Source organism: Moschus berezovskii, chromosome X (genome assembly GCF_049115385.1).
Source record: "Moschus berezovskii isolate FMDL1 chromosome X, NW_MosBer_1.0, whole genome shotgun sequence".
In the NCBI taxonomy this organism is placed as follows: Eukaryota; Metazoa; Chordata; class Mammalia; order Artiodactyla; family Moschidae; genus Moschus; species Moschus berezovskii.
Window position 1 is genome coordinate 126,121,721 of NC_142488.1, and position 19,713 is coordinate 126,141,433.

Here is a 19,713-nt window from a genome sequence, read left to right on the forward strand (position 1 = left end):
GAGCAGAGGCAATTCAATGGAGAAAGCATAGCCTTTTCCACAAATAGTGTTGTAACAATTGGGTGCCCATATGAAAAAAGATGAACCTAGATACAGATCTTATATCTTTCACAAAAATTAGCTAGGAAGTAATCATAGATCTAAATGTAAAATGAAAAACAATAAAACCTCTACAAGAAATCATAAGAGAAAAATCTAGATGGCTTTGAGTTTGGAAATGAGCTTTTAAACATCATACAAAAAGCATGAGATAAGAAAGAGAAAATTGATAAGCTGGACTTTACTAAAATAAAATCTTCTCTGTGACAGACACTATTATGAGACTGAAAAGACAAACCACGAACTGGGAAAAAATATTTGCAAAACACAACTCTGGAAAGGACTTGTATCAAAGATATGCAAAGAACTTTTAAAATGCAACAGTAAGAAAACAACCTGATTTTTTAAATTAAGCAAAAGAGCTAAACAGATACTTCACCAAGAGAAATACAGATAGCAAATAAATATGAAAGATGCTCAACATCCTCTGTCATTAGGGAAAACTGGAAATTAAAATGAGCATCACTGCACATCTATTACAATAGTTAAAATGCAAAACCTGACAATACCAATCACTGGCGAGGATGCAGAGTAACAGGAAGTCATTCACTGCTAATGGGAATGCAAAATGGTAAGGTCACTTTGGAAGAAAGCTTGGCTATTTCTTATATAAGCTGAACATAATGTTACCACATGATCTAGCAATCATACACCTTGGTATTTAGCCAATTAATTTTAAAAAGCAGGTCCACACAAAAACATGCGAGTGCTTATTCATAATCATCAGAAAATGGACATATCTTGCAATAAGTGATGGATAAACTGTGGAACATCCATATAATGAACTATTATTCACAGATTTAAAAAATGAATTATCAAGCCACAGAGAGACATGAAGGAAACTTGAATACATATCACTAAGAAGCCAGTCTGAAAAGGCTACATACTATATAATTCCAATTATATGGCACTCTGGAAAAGGCAAAACCATGGAGACAGTAAAAAGATCGTAGTGAACAGGAGCTCAGGGGAAAGGAGAGGGTTGAACATGTGAAGCACAAGGGATTTTTAGGGTTGTGAATTTATTCTATATAATAATGTAATTGTAGACACATAAATTATGAATTTGTCAAAACTGACTGAACTCTAGATCATAAAAAGTGAAACTTGGTGTATATTTTAAAAAATCATTTAGGTCAGGGGAGTCCAAGGATAGACTGCAGAAGGTGACAAAATAATCTAACTATACTACAAGTTCTTGAAACGTACTAAAGAGAGTACGTGGGAAATGTGCTGACCTAAATAAATTTGGAAATGAGTGGACTCTGTAAAATGGCAAAAAATCCCTACACAATCACTGTGCTCTAGCTAAAAAAGTTGTTTCCCATGGGAAAACGTGTTAACAATTCTGAAAACACTGCACATGTATATTGGAATTAAACAGTTCAAGTAAGTGGGTAGCAGATGGTGGGAACCAGGTTTCTCAGTGTTGGAACTGTTTACAGATAAGCAAGAGGAGGAAGTTACAATGATGTATGTGGTGATGGATCAAACATCAAAATGAACTTGTGTTTCACTTAACAGAAATACGGATGTTACCTATAGAAATATTTATACATATGTATATAGGCAGAGGTTAGTAACACATTATTTCCTTGCTCTTTCAGGTAGAAGGACCTTGAGGTGACAAATTCCCAGTAGTAACTGAGCACAACCAGGGCCCAGATCTTGTTTTTTAAAACTATTCCCCAACAAAAAGAACCAGGTTCCTTGGCTGATTCTAGGACTGGGGAAGGAAATGTACAAGATGAACCTGGAACAGTTTGTAGTGCCAGAGGTAAGAAATACTGGGGCAAAAAATCCACAATAATGGGAGTAATGTCAAAGGGACACAGGAATCAAATGAAAGAACAACCAATGTCCATAACTGGAACAATTTCAACAACAAATTAAGTAGTATTGCATGATAACCCAGAGTACAAAAAAAAATCCATGAGCCCAAACTCATATAAATAAAATATAGAATAAATTGATAAGTGGGGGAGAAGAGATATCTCCTGTGCAGAATTCCAAATAATTGATGTAGATACTCCATCCTCAAGGAGGTGCAGCATAACTCCCCACTTTCTAAGTCTGGGCTATGTATAGCAACTTCCTTCCAAAGAAACCAGTATGGAAAGGGTAACTCTACAATGGAGAAATTTGACAAACACTGCTTTAGGTGATCAAGAATAATATCAACAGGGAATTCCTTGGCAGTCCAGGGGTTAGGACTCTGCCCTTTCATGCCATGGCCTAGGTTCAGTCCCTGGTTGGGGAACTAAGATCCCACAGGTTGCAGGCACAGGCACAAAAAAAAAAATCAACAGCGATAATTCAGGTTAATAAATGTGTACTTATCATACAAAATACCTGAGTTTCCTAAAACTGTCAAGGTCACCAGAAATAAGGAAAGTCTAAAAGCTGTCACAGCCAAGAGAAGCCTAAGACATCACAGCTAATATCCTGGACAGAATCCTGGAACATAGAAAGGACATTAGGTAAAAACTGAAGAAATCTGAATATTAACTCTGGTTAATAATAATGTATCTATATTGGCTCAAGGATTGTTACCAAATGTATCATGCTAACATTTTAACCAGTGGTGAAATTGAGGCAAGCTATGTGGGAATTTTCTGCACCATCTTCCCAAGTTTTCTATAAATCTAAAACAGTTCTTACCATCTTTAAAAGGAGGTAGAAGGACTATTTAAGAGACACTAGAGGGACTTCCCTAGTGGCTGATTGGTTAAGACTCTGTGTTTCCAATGCAGGGGGCGCAGGTTCGATCCCTGGTTGGAGAACTAAGAGCCCACAAGCTGGGCAGCACAGCTAAAAAAATGAGACTAGAGAGACAAATTTAAAAGTGTAATTTGTGAACCTTGGTGGGGGCAGCTATAAAAGTCATTCTGGGGATACGTGGGTAAATCTGAAAATAGTATTAGATGGTTCATCGGTTTCTTAAGTGTGAGAATGGTACTGTGGTTAAATGAGAAAATGTCTTCACCCTTATAGGAGAGGCCTGCTGACATACTTAGGAATGTCATGATGTCATGACGTGTGATGAAGTCTGTAACTCACCACAAACAATTCAGGAGGGCTTTGAAAAAAGCATACTTGGAAAGAACAAAAGCAAAAGTAACAAAATGTTAGAAATGGTGAATCTAAATGAAAAGTATCTTGGCACTCAACAAACTATTCTTTCATATTTTATGTTAAGTTCCTAAAATTTTAGGAAAAATAGCAATAGGATTTTAGAACTGAATAAAATGATACTAAAGTTTGTCTAGAAATATAAACATGCAAGAATAACTAGGAAAATATCCTGAAATTAATAATAATGTGGTATATATTAGCAAAGCCTAATATGAAAATGTATAACAACTTAATTAAAAGACTGGTAAGTTTTGGAAAAGACTACAGAGTTCAGAAACAAATCTAAATATATATGGAAACAATATACAAGGGATGGTTTTTCAAATCAATGTGGAAAAAGTCAGTAAGCTTGGGATAACCAGATAGCTATTTGGAAGAGAAAAATGTTGTATCCTTAGTTCACTCTTTCCACCTAAATTCCAATGAATCAAAGATTTAAAAGGTAAAAAAAAACCTTAAAAGTACTGAAAAAATACATTAAATTTATTCTTAAATGTAAAGAAGGCCTTTCTAAAGCAAGGCACAAATCCCAGAAGCCATAAAGACTGGTAAGTTTAACTACATAAATAAATAAAACTCAGGAAATTATTAAACATAAGACAATAGACCAATTTTCTTAGCATACAAAGAGCTCATACAAACTAATAAAATCGAATCGAAAACAGAACATGACCACACAGTTCACAGAAAATAAAATATAAGTAACCAATAAACATGAAAATGTGTTCCATCTCCTTCATTAAAATGCATTAGAACTTCATTAAGATGCAAAGTACCATTTAATCACTTTCAGATAATCAAAAATTTAAAAAGCTGAGTGCCCAATATTGGTAAGGGCCTCATAAATACTGTTATACATTGTATGTGGAAGTATAATTGGGCAGATTTCTGGAGATCAGTTTGGCAATACCTACTGACCTGAAAATGAAAACTATCCTTTGACCCAGCAATTCTATTGCTAGGAATTAACCTTGTTAAACTCATTATGTGTACAAGTAAATTCATCACAATATGGTTTATCAACTGTAAAATACTGCCAACAACCTGGAAGTCTATGTTTTAACATTTATAACACAATATATAGTAGAATACCATACAGTCATTAAAAAGAATGAGGTATTTCTATATATACAGATACAGAAAGATCTTATAAGACACAGCAAAAAAAGCAAGGTACAGAGAATGTATACAGTCTGATTCCATTAATGCAAAAACTTTTTATGTATATACTTGCTGGCAAATTATTTTTTTCCTGAAAGAATATACAAGACACTTAAAGCTAGTTACCTTTCAGTTCTAGTTACCTTTGGAGAGAGGTTATTAGGAGCAGGAAGAAAGGGAGCAAGTTTTAATCTCATACCTTTCTGTACCATCTGATTTTTTTGCCATGTGCATATATTCTTTCTTTTTTCTTTTTAAAAGAACACTTGGTTAGTAGGTTATTTTGAGATACTCCTTATTCCTATGTAGATTTGAATACTAATAGTGCTATCTTCCAAACTACTGCAGATAAGTGCCATGCTTTTAGAATCAGAACTTCCTCTTGGATTAAACTTTAGATTTGCCCCTTGATGCTTTAATCATAATGATTTCCTGTTAAGTATAAATTGCCATTTCTGTAATAGCAGTTTGGCTATATAACAAATTTGTGCTGGAATGATTAGACACTGCTACATGAAGGCCAATATTCTTGTACTCCAAAGGGTATTTGATAATTCATAAACACAAATATAAATAAGATTACACATTCTATTTCAACTCTAAAAGAGCATAAAATTGTAGTAATACTTTACATGTATAATGAAAAGTAAAGTATCCATTGAATTTAGTAAAAGAATCACACTGGAAAAAATACAGTTGTTAAAATTAAATCTTACATTTTTCTGGGGACAGAGAAGCAGAAGAAAATGAGATTAAAAGTAAAACATACAAACAAACAAACAAAACAAAAAAAAACCACTACCAAAAACAGGGTGAGACAATCATTTATTTATTGGACAGGGCAAGATCATTTAAAGAGAGGAAACATATCCAAAAGAATGTGTTTAGCTTGGTGTTACAGGCATTGATGCTCACAACAAACAACACTACTCAATACATCATGGAAACAGGCCACATACAACCGGGGGATGCTGTCATGCCACTCAAAAATAAGCCACAATGCTTAGGAAACAATCATTAGGGAGTGAGAGCTTCACAGCCTCCAATTCGCCGACCTGCATTTTCTGCAGCTGGGCCACTAGGAAATAGCATTCGGCTGCTTCCCTGATTAAGTGAGCCTTCCTATATTCTAGAGAGCCTTCACCAGTACACACTTCTGAATGTCACTGAAATCAGTCAGCTGCAGGGTTAATTTGCTCACATCACTACATTTTTGGCTACCTCAGTACTGCCTCATAGCATTACAAAAAACTTCTGAGCTTAATCCATTTAGCACTGTTATGATGCATCCAAATCACCCCAATCCTATGGTACACACTTTAAAAAGATGGCATAATTCACTGGAAGAAATTAAAAATTTGGGAAGCTCACCTGACCAGAAGTATACAAGCTCCTAGCAAAATTAGACATGATTGAAGTCTGCTATGTCAATTACTTGCCATATTATTTGGCAACATTTTTAGCAAGAGTTTCCTGAGCAGGCAAAGATTTCAATATCCATTCTAGAGACTAGACAAACAATTATATTAACATATCATGAATGCTTGGTTCTGAGAAAAAAACCTATTCAGCATCCAACTGACTGAGAAACCTGTTAGGAATCTGACCTTCCCTCCTTACATCTACTGATTCTTACCAACCACCTCCTTTCAGAGAATTCATAGTTCTTAACATGAGAAGTTCTCACTCCACATAGAACTAAACAATATGTGGGAAGCCAGCCACGAAAGATCAGATACTATGGGAATCCAATTATATTAAATGACCAGAAGAGACAAACCTATACAGACAGAAAGATTAGTTGCTCATGGTTGGGAGGCATTGGGAGGAAAGGACAGGTGACTACTAAAAGGTACAGGGTTTCTTTCTGGGGTGACAGCAACATTCTCAAATTGACTGTGATCATGGTTGCACGACTTTGTGAATATATTATAAAACCACTGAATTGTACCCTTTAGACGGGTGAATAGTAAGGTATGTGATTTCTATCTTATAAATTTATTATAAAAACATACTAGGAAAGGAAGACAGGCCTCAAAAGAGAAGAAAACAAGGGGCTTTTGCAAATCAAGTCATACCCCAGGAAACGGTAGACAGGCATGATGGAAAGAGCTTGTTTCTCGTACACTACTTTGATTTATATGACCACTTTAACTCCTGACTTCACATTTTAAACTCATTTCTAAATTATTTTAGATTTCTAACTTTGTTCTCCTTAGAGAGCTGAGTCAGTGTTCCACAGATAGATTGGGTTAGCAAAACAAAACTAAACAACGATTAAAAACCCAATGACAAAATAATCTTGTACTTTGGGCTGTGTTACCAGGCAGAAGAGCTGAGGTTCACTACTAGCAGAAAAAAAGCCATCAAGGATAAGGGCATCTTATGATTCTTGCCTAAAGCACATTTCCTTTTTAAATTTAAATTCCCTTTACACCTCTACAATTCAACAAAAGCAACCTTCTCTACCAAGAAAAGTTAAGCTTCCAGCAGATCAAAGAGCTAGCCAAATTTCCCTAAAATTGCTATTTCTAAAAAAAATTCTAGTTTGTACCCTCATCCTCACCTTCAGCAACATACAATGAAGATGGAAAACTCCAAGTCTGCTGCAAATTGGAAGCTACAACCTTAAGTTTTAAATTAAAAGATATTAGTTCCAAATATTTAGAACATATTTGGCCCAATTCTGTTGAAATCTACCTTTAATAAGGTTTCCTTTATTCTTACTAATTCACTAGTTTAGTATGCAATAAAATAATAGAGCCTTTGAATAAGTTAAACTGGCTAGTAACAACTAACCAGTTTTCTTCAGTGATTACTGTTCTCTTACATAGGCAGGATAATTAATTCATGGATGGTCTTTCTGGTCTACCTTCAACTATTCTTACACTACATAATCAATTAGGGACATCTTTTTACAGATATTTGAAGAGAACACAGGTAGCTTTACGTAAGTTGAGTTTGTCAAATCTATGTGTTATGACAGGGATTTCCGACACAAAAATTGCTCACTGCACACTGAACCCCAGAGAAGTGATGAAACAAGACAGCTGATGTTAGAAGGTATACGGGAGTGGGGTAGGGTGAGAAGTCATGGATAAATTAAAAACTGGCAAGTATCTGCTGAAGCAGAGCCACTTTTTAGGGGGCACAAGAAAAACTGATAAGTCACCATTTTGGTCTCTTTAGAGAAGTCCATTTGTTGTTAAGAACTTAAGACCATTTACTACCATTCATGCTGCAAAATGCAGTAGTCACACTATTTCCAAAAGGATCCTAAAAACTGTAGTGCAAAAGAAATCTAAGAAAATAAATAATTATAAAACCATCAACATTTTTCAAAGAAATGTGCTCAAAACAGTGACTTTTACAAAAAATGTGAATTTGTTTTAAACGAAAAAAGAATTCTCTCTATGAAAGATCAAAGACTCATTTCACAGATAACTTATATTGCATTAATGACTTGATTAACAGTGTACAAATAAGGGTCGTAGACTTTTTTAATTAGGTCTGAGCGATCAATATAAATACTGATGGGGGAGTGTTTTGTACCCCAAACTCCAATATTCCAGCTCTGTGTCCTGTCCTGTTATTATAATTTGTAAAAATCTTAACGACGCAGTGATTCAAGTTTTCGTAACTTCAATGATGTGTTAGAGGACAATGCATCTTGGTTTGAAGAATTTGTTGTATCCGAAGGCCGGAACAGTACTCGACCACGATGATTAAATACATAAAATGATGGGTGATTCCTTAGTGTGTCAAATGTCCTTAAAAAAAGAAAAGCATCAATTTTAGATAAAGCTTGATAAAAGCCTATTTGAAAATTAAGTAGGCTTCTAATAAATTATGAATTTGCTATGGGCTGTATTTTTAACTAAGTTTAAATCCATAAAATTAGACTATAATTGGTAATCATACTGTATCTCACTTTCTTCCTGTACAAGGAAAATAAAAAACCCAGAAAAGCAACATAAAACCTTTGAAAATTTTTAATTCAGGCATTCCTTCCAGGATAGCTATGAAAACAAAAAATTACTCAACTTTAATCACCTCTGTGAATCTACCACTAGCCCATGCCAAATAGTCCTTAAAAAAAAAACAACAAAACAGTACATAGACTGTACCTTTGATTATTCTCACTTGATCTGTCTTCCAAGAATCAAGTACAATGAAAGATTCCTTTTGGCCCTTCTGTACCCGCTGTTGTCCAAACCTGTATATTTTGCTGCCATGTACTAAATTCATGTATTTTGCTACCACCTACTTAATTCCATTCTGTTTTACTTCTTTCTTTCTTGGCCCCTCGCCTGTGATTCCTGGTAGACTCTTTGTAAGAACAGTAGTGGGTGGTGATAGTGGAGTATCCTTTTCTTCTTTCCAGTGAGATATATGTAGTCTAAAAAAAGTTCACAAACACCGAAGTGTACAGCTTTTGGTGTTGATTTGTTTTTAAATATTAATTTCCTGGAAGGAAAGAGAACTCTCCTTTTGATAAAAACTCAAATCTCAAAGTCAGCCCACCTAAAAATCCAAGCATACCGCCACATAAAAGGGAAGCCTGACATGTGACTCTATGAAATGTAAATTTAAAAGTAAAAGTAAAAAGGGAGTGAATTTCCTGTAACACATAAATGTGTACTGTGAATTCTTCTAAGGAAATACTGTGTTAAAATTTCTAGGATCAAGAAGGTGGGTAAAGTCCAGAGACTGAACAAAACTAAAGGATGATTCTATGAAAGTAAGCAATACAGAAAAGTAAAGCAAGCAAAGCTCATGAAAATAGCTTAGAAGTAGTATAGGAGGAAAAAACAAAGCAGAATAACAAATATACTTTAGTCCGAGGACAGAAAAGGGCCTGAGAGCAGTGTTTATGTCACAGACTAGGTTCAAGGGATAGAAGAAACAGAAAACCCCTTAATCTTCCAAAGACTAAGCTGAGACAAGAGGATAAAAAGCGGAAAAAGGGAGGGAGGGATGGAGGACAAGGGAAGGAAAAGAGAAAGGAGACAGGGAAGCAAAGTGGTGAGGGGTGGAGGGGGGTAGAGGAGAGGGAAGGAGGAGAGGAAAGAAGGAAAACATTCCTGAGGGAATATCTTCCTTATATTTCTATTTTCATCCATCTATCCAACCAACAAAAAAGTAATTTTAAGCAACCATAATATAAAATCTTATTCTAATGTCAACAGTCTGTCATTCAACTTCCATTTTTTCCTGTCAAATCAAACACTGACTCAATTTTTTTACCTCATTACTCAAACAAACTCCATGATCAAAATGTAAAAACAAAACCAACTTTTATGTACCAGAAAACGTAATTTTAAACTGTGTAAATAAAGCAAAACCCCCACGAAATTAAATGTCTATGAAAAGGAAAAGACTTACTTATTTTTTAGTTCTGAGGTGGCATCCATGTCTTTAAACTCCCCTGCAATATGAACTATACCATAACAGGTAACTGCAAAGGCCAGAAGTGTCTGAAGAACTATCTGTGAGTATAAAGATTAAGATTACTCAACAACAAACATTATGAAAATTTACAATTTTCTCTCCGTTTCTAGCCTCTATCAGGTATTTCTCCCAGATGCTATCAAGGAGTCAATTCTTACTTTAAATGATTTGGACTCAAACACAATAGTATCTTCTATAAGTTCTGTGGATCAGCTGCAATAATACGTCTGGGTTTTGCTCAAATAGCAAAACAGGTACTGAGCCATTCAGAACTCAGTTATCAACTATGACCAACTTCTAAGAGCAACTATAAATGTTTTAATGTATTAGTGTTAAATAACACAGAGTATTAAAAAAAAAAAAACACCCCTTATCCACTGCTGCTGCTGCTAAGTTACTTAAGTTGTATCCGACACTGTGCGACCCCACAGATGGCAGCCCACCAGGCTCCGCTGTCCCTGGGATTCTCCAGGCAAGAACACTGGAGTGGGTTGCCATTTCCTTCTCCAATGTGTGAAAGTGAAAAGTGAAAGTGAAGTCGCTCAGTCGTGTCCGACTCTTCGCGACCCCATGGACTGCAGCCTACCAGGCTCCTCCGTCTGTGGGATTTTCCAGGCAAGAATACTGGAGTGGGGTGCCACTGCCTTCTCCACCCTTACCCACTACCCAGCTTAAAAAAGAGAACATTACCAGTCCCTTTCAAGGCCCAGGTATCCCTCTCCAATTATATCCCTCACCCTCCCTGCCAGTTAACTACTGGCCCCAATCACGTATTAATCAGTTCCTTGCTTTTACTTATTTTACCAGCTCTATGTGTACATCTAAAACATACATTTCTTACTTTTTCCCATTTGAGTTTTTTTCTTTTGGTGAGTTTCCTCCCTATTGTGGTATATAGTTATTATAGTCCATTCATTTTCACTGTATTTCATTACATGAAATTCCCACAATTTATCCATCCACTGTTGATAGCTATGCGGGCTATTTCCTGTCTGTAACTTTTACAACGGAGAAGGCAATGGCAAGCCACTCCAGTACTCTTGCCTAGAAAATCCCATGGATGGAGGAGCCTGGGAGGCTGCAGTCCGTGGGGTCGCTAAGGGTCGGACACGACTGAGCAACTTCACTTTCCCTTTTCACTTTCACACATTGGAGAAGGAAATGGCAACCCACTCCAGTGTTCTTGCCTGGAGAATCCCAGGGACAGGGGAGCCTGGTGGGCTTCTGTCTATGGGGTCACACAGAGTCGGACACGACTGAAGTGACTTAGCAGCAGCAGCAGCAGCAACTTTTACAAAGTCAGGGTGGATATCTTTGTGTATGTCTCCTAACACAAGGGAATGCAATCAGTGCTGTGAGAGTATACACAAATTCAACTTTATTAGGTAATACCAAACTGCTTTCCAAAGAGGTTGTGCAAGCAGGTAAGCAAAAATTTGCAGTGTTTGATATTAACCAACATGGGATTACAGGCATATTTTATTCTCCTGATTGTAATTATCTGTATTTTTCAAATTTTCCCATTTGTAAACAGAAGAAAGTTATTTTAAACAGATATAAATGAGTGCATATACACATGCGCATGTGTATGTATGTGTGTATGCATCTATCACAAAAACAAAGGTAACAGAAGAATGAGTTAATAGTCACGTTTACCATATCTTGAATTACAGACAATTAAAGTCAAAATTAGCCACAAGCTATTCCTCTAATTTTCTAAATCACACTCTAATGTCATATGTTATGCTGGTTTACATCCCCATCATCAGTGTACCAAGACCCATTTCATACAATGCAATCACAGACATCATTAACAAGGATGTGGTAATCTGAGCTGTCATGAAAAATGTCAAGATAAATCAATACAAAAGTACACACATATAAACACAGTAACTTTTTTAAAAGAAAAATTGTGTGTTTTGGTTACATAAAACTATATACACACAAAGATAATGTTGTTTATGCATAGAAGAAAACTAAACTACTGATATACTCCAAACTGTTGGGAACAGAAGTAGAATTGTGAGCAATGGGGTCAGTATTTTTTAAAATATATGGGGTCAATTTTACTTTTGACACTTACTGTTTGATTCTACAAAGAACTTACTACTTCTGTACGTTAAAAATCCAAGAAAGATAAAAAGGCGGGAGGGGAGGGATTCCCTGGCAGTACAGTGGTTAGGACTTTGCACTTCCACTGCAGAAGGCATGGGTTCGATTCCTGGTCAGGGAACTAAGATCCTCGCAAGCCACAAGGCATGGCCAAAAAAAAAAAAATCCAGTAAAGATAAAAAACAGTGAGTGAAGTTTACATATTATTGCAGCTTTAAAAACAGAAGCACTTCCTATTTTTTAAATTTTTATCACCTCTGTGTATGCCCCTAAACAATGTTTTGTTAGTTTTACTTGTTTTTAAACTTTATGTATAAAAGAAACTTTTCCAAAAAAAATAAGATTTTTAAAAAGGGGGGGACTTCCCTGGCAGTCCAGTGGTTAAAACTCCATGCTTCCACTGCAGGGGACACAGGTTCAATCCCTGGTCGGGGAACTAAGATTCTGCATGCCTCACGGTGCAGCCAAAAAAGATAAAGTCAAATAATCAACTTGTTAAGTTCATCTCAGACTATGGACAGAGCAACTTCTAGAAAGACTATTTAAACTAAGTTCTAGGGACTTCCCCCATGGTCCAGTGTTTAGCACTCCACAATTCCATTCCAGAGGCCCGGTTTCACCCATGGTTGGGAAACTAAGATCCCACAGGCTGCAGAGCACAGCCAAAAAACTAAATAAACTAAGTTCTAGAAACCAAACAGAAATATTTTGTTTCCACATCTTTGGGCTTTATAATGAGTGACAAAAAGTATATAACAGATGTTATTTCGTGTCTGGAAAATTAAGAGAATAAAAAATAAAAAATTTTTAAAAATACATTTTAAGCTATGTGGCTAATTTTTAAACCATATATAAATATATATTTTTATTGAAGTATAGCTGATTCACAATGTCGTGCTAGTTTCAGGTGTACAACAAAGTGATTTGGTTATATATATTTTAATGGAATATAAATGACCAACTTACATCTATTGGCAGTGATTCATCTTCCTTTTCTGTTAATCGCATATAAGAACGATCTATAAACCAGAAGCACACCATTAAGGAAACTGTAGCCCATTTTTCTTAAAATGCAAGCAAATCAATATACCAAAGAAGCAATTGACATATGCTACAAGAAACAATGCTAATCCTGGATTCCTCAAAAACCTCTATCTTCTAAGGCAGTCAGTCTGATCTTGAACTATTTTATTCCCATTATGACCTGCTTTCTCATCTTATAAAACAGAAGAATGAAAAGTGAGCAAACATAAGGAAGAAATACCTAAACAACTTTTCTTGCATTATCACAGGAAAACTAGAATTCTCTTAAAATTTTTTCACTAACTGATCAAAGAAATCACAATTATTTAAAAATTAAGTCTACAGAAAAAGCTCAACTCTAAAATAGCACTACCATTACATAATATGGACAAAATAATATTGCTATGGAAATGTTTTCCTCAAGAGAATATGCTGGGGCAGTGTTGGAATAGGAGTAATTCATATACATCAATTTCTGCTTCTATGATTTAATTATAATTCTGCTACTGCCTTAGCCTCAGGAGGCAGCAGGGTATGAAGGAAAAGGATCAAGGTTTGGAAGCTGAAAAGCCTGGATCATAATACCAGCTCTTCAGTTTATCATAATCTCATTCAATGTGAAAGGCACTCTCGTGGACTGTAACATGTATCTCAGAATGTTCAAATGTAGGAGGGAGAGGGGGAATGTGCCTGAGAATATAGTGTCGTTTCACTGCCTAGGTTTCTGCATCAGTAAAATGGGAATAGTATGAGAATCAAAGGAGATACAGGATAGGCGCTCTGCCAAAACAAAGTTTATCACAGCAAAGATGAGCATGCCACGGCACCATAGGGTGCTACCTGCTGCCACAATCTGACAAGATACACTTAGCCTCAATGGTAATACTGGTCTCTTTCCAACATGAGCATTGTAAAGAGGTCCTGCTGCTGCTAAGTCACTTCAGTCGTGTCCGACTCTGTGTGACCCCATAGACGGCAGCCCACCAGGCTCCCCCGTCCCTGGGATTCTCCAGGCAAGAACACTGGAATGGGTTGCCATTTCCCTCTCCCACAGTGATAAATTCCACAAGGCATTCTCATCTCACATAAAAACACAAAATCCTAATTCTAAAGGAACCTAGCAGTCTCTACTTAATATGTGCTGTGCTTAGTCGCTCAGTTGTCTTAGACTCTTTGCGACCCCATGGACTATAGTCCGCCAGGCTCCTCTGTCCTTAGGGATTCTCCAGGCAAGAATGCTGGAGTGGGTTGCCATGCCCTCCTCCAGGGGACCTTTCCAACCCAGGGATCGAAGCCAGGTCTCCCGCACTGCAGGTGGATTCTTTACCAACTGAGCCACCAAGGAAGCCCTCTACTTAATATAACATGCTTAACTCAAATTGTGAGTAAGCATGCACTCACTGACTCTTAAAAGAGAATGTGTTTAGAGACAGTTCTGAAGTTTTACCTCACAAGTTTCATCACAAGGACCGGTGTAAAAGAAAAATTAAACCAATGCCAAAGTAGGTTTTGGCTAACTTCCTACTGTCCAATTCCCAGCTACCTTTCTTTGCCTGAAGCCTAAATCTGACTGGAGAAGACTCTTGAGTCCCTTGGACTGCAAGGAGATCAAACCAGTCCATTCTAAAGGCGATCAATCCTGGGTGTTCATTGGAAGGACTGATGCTAAAGCTGAAACTCCAATACTTTGGCCACCTCATGCGAAGAGCTGACTCACTGGAAAAGACTGATGCTGGGAGGGATTGGGGGCAGGAGGAGAAGGGGACGACAGAGAATGCGATGGCTGGATGGCATCACCGACTCGATGGACATGAGTTTGAGTGAACTCCGGGAATTGGTGATGGACAGGGAGGCCTGGCGTGCTGTGATTCATGGGGTCGCAAAGAGTCGGACACGACTGAGCGACTGAACTGAACTGACTGAACTGAATCTGACTCTAACTCTACCTTAGTAGGACATTTCCTCATCTGTAAAACGAAAGGGTTGGACTTGGACTTCTGTCATCCGTCTCTTTGCTCTAGGACTGTAATATTTTACAGCTGAAGTCTATAGTAGAAAATGACACAGTACCACTGTATCCTTATCTCCTCTAGGGCAGCACTTCTCAAATGAATGTGCATACAATCACCTGGGGATCTTATTAAAATGCAGATTCGGATTCCACAGATCTGAGGTGGGGTCTGAGTTTCTGCATTTCTGACAAGGTCCCAGATGATTTCCAAGATGTTGGTCTATTGACCACACTTGATCAGCAAGGCTCTAGGTACCTCTTAACCCCTTCCCCCACCTCCAAAACACAACTGCTCCCATCTGCATGTATCTTTACTTTAGCATCTATATCACTTTATGGTGACTGCTGCTTGAATCACTTGTTTCTCCATTTGACTCTGAACTCCCTCGGGACATCACTGCACCTTCTAACACCTAAGCACATGGCAAATTTCAACCAATTACTCAAGACTGAATTTTACCAAGCAATGTAGCACACAAGCTCCAGAATCAAACTGCTTGTATTTGAAGCCCAGCCTCCCCATTTATCATCTTTGTAATCTTGTGCAAGTTTCCTAGCAGCGTGGCTCAATTTCTTCATCTTTCAAAGGTGATAATAACAATAATATCTACCTCACAGGAATTTTGGAAGGATTGAATTACACAATACACATAAAGTGCTTAGTTCAGTGCCTGGCACACGGTAAGCTATTATTATTGTCATCATTAAAGACTGGAGTTTTGCAGAAACTGTCACAGAGAAAGGAGACTAGGAAAACATGAGGACTAAATGTAATGTGATATCCTGGATTGATTCTTGGAATAGAAAGAAGACATTAATGGGAAAACTGATGAAATCCAAATAAAAGCTGCTGCTGCTAAGTCACTTCAGTCGTGTCCGACTCTGTGCGACCCCATGGACTGCAGCCCACCAGGCTCCTCTGTCCATGGGATTTTCCAGGCAAGAGTACTGGAGAGGGGTGCCATTGCCTGCTTCAAATAAAATCTAGACTGTACTTAATAGTAATATACCAATGTCAGTTTCCTAGTTGTGATATCATACCACAGTAATGTAAGATGTTACCAATGAGGGAAACTGGGTGAGGAGAATACAGTAACTATTTGCACTATCTTTGTAACCTTTCTGTAAATCTAAAATTTCAAAATAAATTTTTAAAAAATTAAAGCTGAATTTCTGTCAAGACAAATGCTGTCATAATACATGTATCTAAAAATGTAATTTTAATAATTGGATCATTTTAATTACCGTATACATAATACATAGAACGAAAGGTTTTATCTTGAAAACTGGAGCTTTGAAGGAATTCACATTTCATTTTCCACTTTATTCCTGAAGATGGAAAGTAATCTAGCAAATAAAGGAAAAAAGTTCAACTCTGAATTTCCTCCCTTCCTTCAACACAATGAGTAACTACTGTTACTCAATATGGGAACATTATGCTGGGCACTGAGATTACAGCAATGACCAAAATATACATCGTCCCTGCCCTCGTGGGCTCTATAGGTTACAAAACAGATCAGCAAACTTTTCCTGTAAAGGGCCAGATAATAAATATTTTAGCCTTTGCAGGCTTTACTATCTCCGTTGCAACTATTCAACTTTGCCCTTAGAAAGCAGCCAGAAAATACCTATACGGGCATGACTGTGTGCCAATAAAACTTCACCGATGGACACTGAAACTTGGATTTTATATAACTGTCATGGATCATAAAATGATATTCTTTTGCTTCCCCCGCCCCAACAAATTAAAGCTCTAAAAACATTCTTCAGTTCAGTTCAGTCCCTCAGAACTGTACATGGAAAAACAGACTGGTTCCAAATTGGAAAAGGAGTACGTCAAGGTTGTATACTGTCACGCTGCTTATTTAACTTGTATGCAGAGTATATCATGAGGAACGCTGGGTTGGAAGAAGCACAAGCTGGAATCAAGATTGCTGGGAGAAAAACATTCTTAGCTCACTGCAAAAACAAGAGGGAGGCTGCATTTGGCCCACATGCTAGAGTTTGCTAAGCCTTGGTCTAGAAGAGAAGGCAGACCTCAAAACAGATCAGCCGTCTCACTGCACTGCATCCTCTGCTGGAGTCTTAAGTTTCTGCTTGACAATACAATTGTATGTGTATGATAAAGTACTTTTACTTTGCTTTTTTCTTAAACTGCCCAATCACTCTTCGACATAGAAAGGGCAAGAATTAAAATCCACTTCAATGAAGCATCAGAGAAGGGATACGACATGCCCAAGGTCAGATTTAGCGGTAAAGCAAGTTTTTAAGAACCAGCCCTCCAGTCTCCCAGTCCGGTGCTCTTTGCCCCGTATCACAGTGATTCCCAGAGGCAAGTGGTCACCTAACTTCTCAGTCCTCCTGGAAAACCCAGGAGTGCCCAAGGCGCTGTCCACCTAGTTGTCATGGAACCATGAGCATCCGAGGTGCTCGATCTGACACTTTGACAGCCCCACGATGGATCTGACAACACTTGTCCCAGATTTCCGGAAAGGTTCCCTTTCTGCCCACCCCGCAGCCCACCGATCCCCTCTCCCCAACAATCCCTTCCAATCCTGCTGTGATCCCAGTTGCCCCACTCTCCTCAAATTCAGACTCCAAGCCTTCCACCGGGGAGCCCCGCACCGCTTCTCACAGTCACCCCAAACTCTAAGGTCTCAAATGAACGTTCCTGGGCAACTCGGTCCGACACTCCTTGGGTGCGCCCACACGCCGCCCGCAGAGTCCCGCATGTGAGCTGTCCCCGTCCCCCAGGCACTTACGCTGCGCAGCGGAAAAGGCCGCGTGGGCGAGGGCAAAGAGGCCGATGCCCACCAGCCCCTTCCATAGCGATGGCGCCATGACACCGAAAGAGCGGCCCAACAAAAGAAGCGAAGGGCGGCAGAGCCGTTCCTTCCTCCACCGGCGGGTGTCCGCGCAGCGCAGAAAGATGACGTCACTGGACCACTGGGCGCGAAGCGTCTCAGAGGTGGAATAACAGAAGAGCCGTGAGAAAGCGGAAACGGGAATGCTGGGAAGAAGGGGGAAAAGACAAGGAAAAAGGTCCAGGAATGCTGAAGAGCCGGGCCTGCGCCGAGCTGCCGCTCTGGGAGAGGCGGGGCTGCGTGGAGAGCGTAGAAGAAGCAGCGCAGGCGGATCAATGGGAAAGCGGAGACCAAGATGCCAGCAAATGAGCGCGGGCCGCGGAGCAGGGGGCGTGGCCTGCGGAGAGGCCGGGGCGGGGCCTATGGAGAGTTCCGGGTGGGGCAGAGGGACAGTGGGCTCAGCAGGTGGTAGTTAGAGGCGGTCAGTGCCGGATCCGTATGTTTGGCTGGGGATTTTTGTTTGTTTTGCTTTTCCCTCAAGCTATGCTCTTTGTTTTCTGTAGACCTTTCATGTACTTCAGCGTACTGGGAACTGGCACTACGGAAGGAGGCACTAGTGTGAAAGCGAGGGCGCTAGTGGGGGTGTAGAGGAAAACCACCGGGGATTTGGAGGCCCCGAACACGTGGCAAGCGGCGTTCAGTTCAGTTCAGTCGCTCAGTCGTGTCCGACTCTCCGCGACCCCATGAATCACAGCACGCCAGGCCTCCCTGTCCATCACCAACTCCCGGAGTTCACTCAAACTCATGTCCACAGAGTCGGTGATGCCATCCAGCCATCTCATTCTCTGTCGTCCCCTTCTCCTCCCGCCCCCAACCTTTCCCAGCATCAGAGTCTTTTCTAGTGAGTCAACTCGTCGCATGAGGTGGCCAAAGTATTGCAGTTTCAGCTTCCAATGAACACCCAGGATTGATCTCCTTTAGAATGGACTGGTTGGATCTCTTGCAGTCCAAGGGACTCTCAAGAGTCTTCTCCAGCACCACAGTTCAAAAGCATCAATTCTTCGGCGATCAGCTTTCTTCACAGTCCAACTCTCACATCCATACATGACCACGGGAAAAACCATAGCCTTGACTAGATGGACCTTTGTTGTCTAAGTAACGTCTCTGCTTTTTAATATGCTATCTAGGTTGGTCATAACTTTCCTTCCAAGGAGTAAACGTCTTTTAATTTCATGGCTGCAATCAGCATCCCCAGTGATTTTGGAGCCCAAAAAAATAAAGTCTGACACTGTTTACACTGTTTCCCCATCTATTTCCCACGAAGTGATGGGACCAGATGCCATGATCTTTGTTTTCTGAATGTTGAGCTTCAAGCCAACCTTTTCACTTTCCTCTCTCACGTTCATCAAGAGGCTTTTGAATTTCTCTTCATGTTCTGCCATAAGGGTGGTGTCATCTGCATATCTGAGGTTATAGATATTTCTCCCAGCTATCTTGATTCCAGCTTGTGCTTCTTCCAGCCCAGCGTTCCTCATGATGTACTCTGCATGATGTTAAATAAGCAGGGTGACGGGGTACATGCAGTAAAAATTAATCCCCTTCTCTTTATTTGTAAGTGGTCTATGTGAAAGATTCGCGCCCAAAGGGGTGTAGCGCCACTGGATTGTTTTGTCACTAAGGGGACCATTTCACATTGAGTGTGCCTAGTCGCTCAGTCGTGTCCGAATCTTTGCGACCCCATGGACTGTAGCCCGCCAGGCTTCTCTGTCCATGGGGATTGTCCACGTCAGAATACTGGAGTGGGTTGCCATGCCCTCTTCTGGGGTATCTAACCGACCCAGGGATTGAACCCCAGTCTCCCCCATTGCAGGCAAATTCTTTATGGTCTGAGCCACCAAGAAAGTTCAGTCCTCTGTC

At 39.2% G+C, this 19,713-nt stretch overlaps 1 protein-coding gene across 2 annotated transcripts; it reads right to left on the reverse strand.

Moving 5' to 3' along the window:
• Nucleotides 1–5,203: 5,203 nt before the first annotated feature.
• Nucleotides 5,204–18,110, reverse strand: MMGT1 (membrane magnesium transporter 1). 2 transcript variants are annotated; one of them, XM_055393836.2, is made up of 5 exons: nt 17,755–18,110; nt 16,238–16,339; nt 12,925–12,977; nt 9,781–9,884; nt 5,204–8,165 (listed from the first exon to the last, which is right to left on the reverse strand). In XM_055393836.2, the coding sequence occupies exons 1-5, from the start codon at nt 17,831–17,833 to the stop codon at nt 8,006–8,008; spliced, it is 498 nt and encodes a 165-aa protein (XP_055249811.1). In that variant the 5' UTR covers nt 17,834–18,110; the 3' UTR covers nt 5,204–8,005. The 2 variants fall into 2 exon arrangements, with proteins under 2 accessions (XP_055249811.1, XP_055249810.1); XM_055393835.2 differs by lacking the exon at nt 16,238–16,339 and having other exon boundaries at nt 17,755–18,091.
• Nucleotides 18,111–19,713: the final 1,603 nt, after the last annotated feature.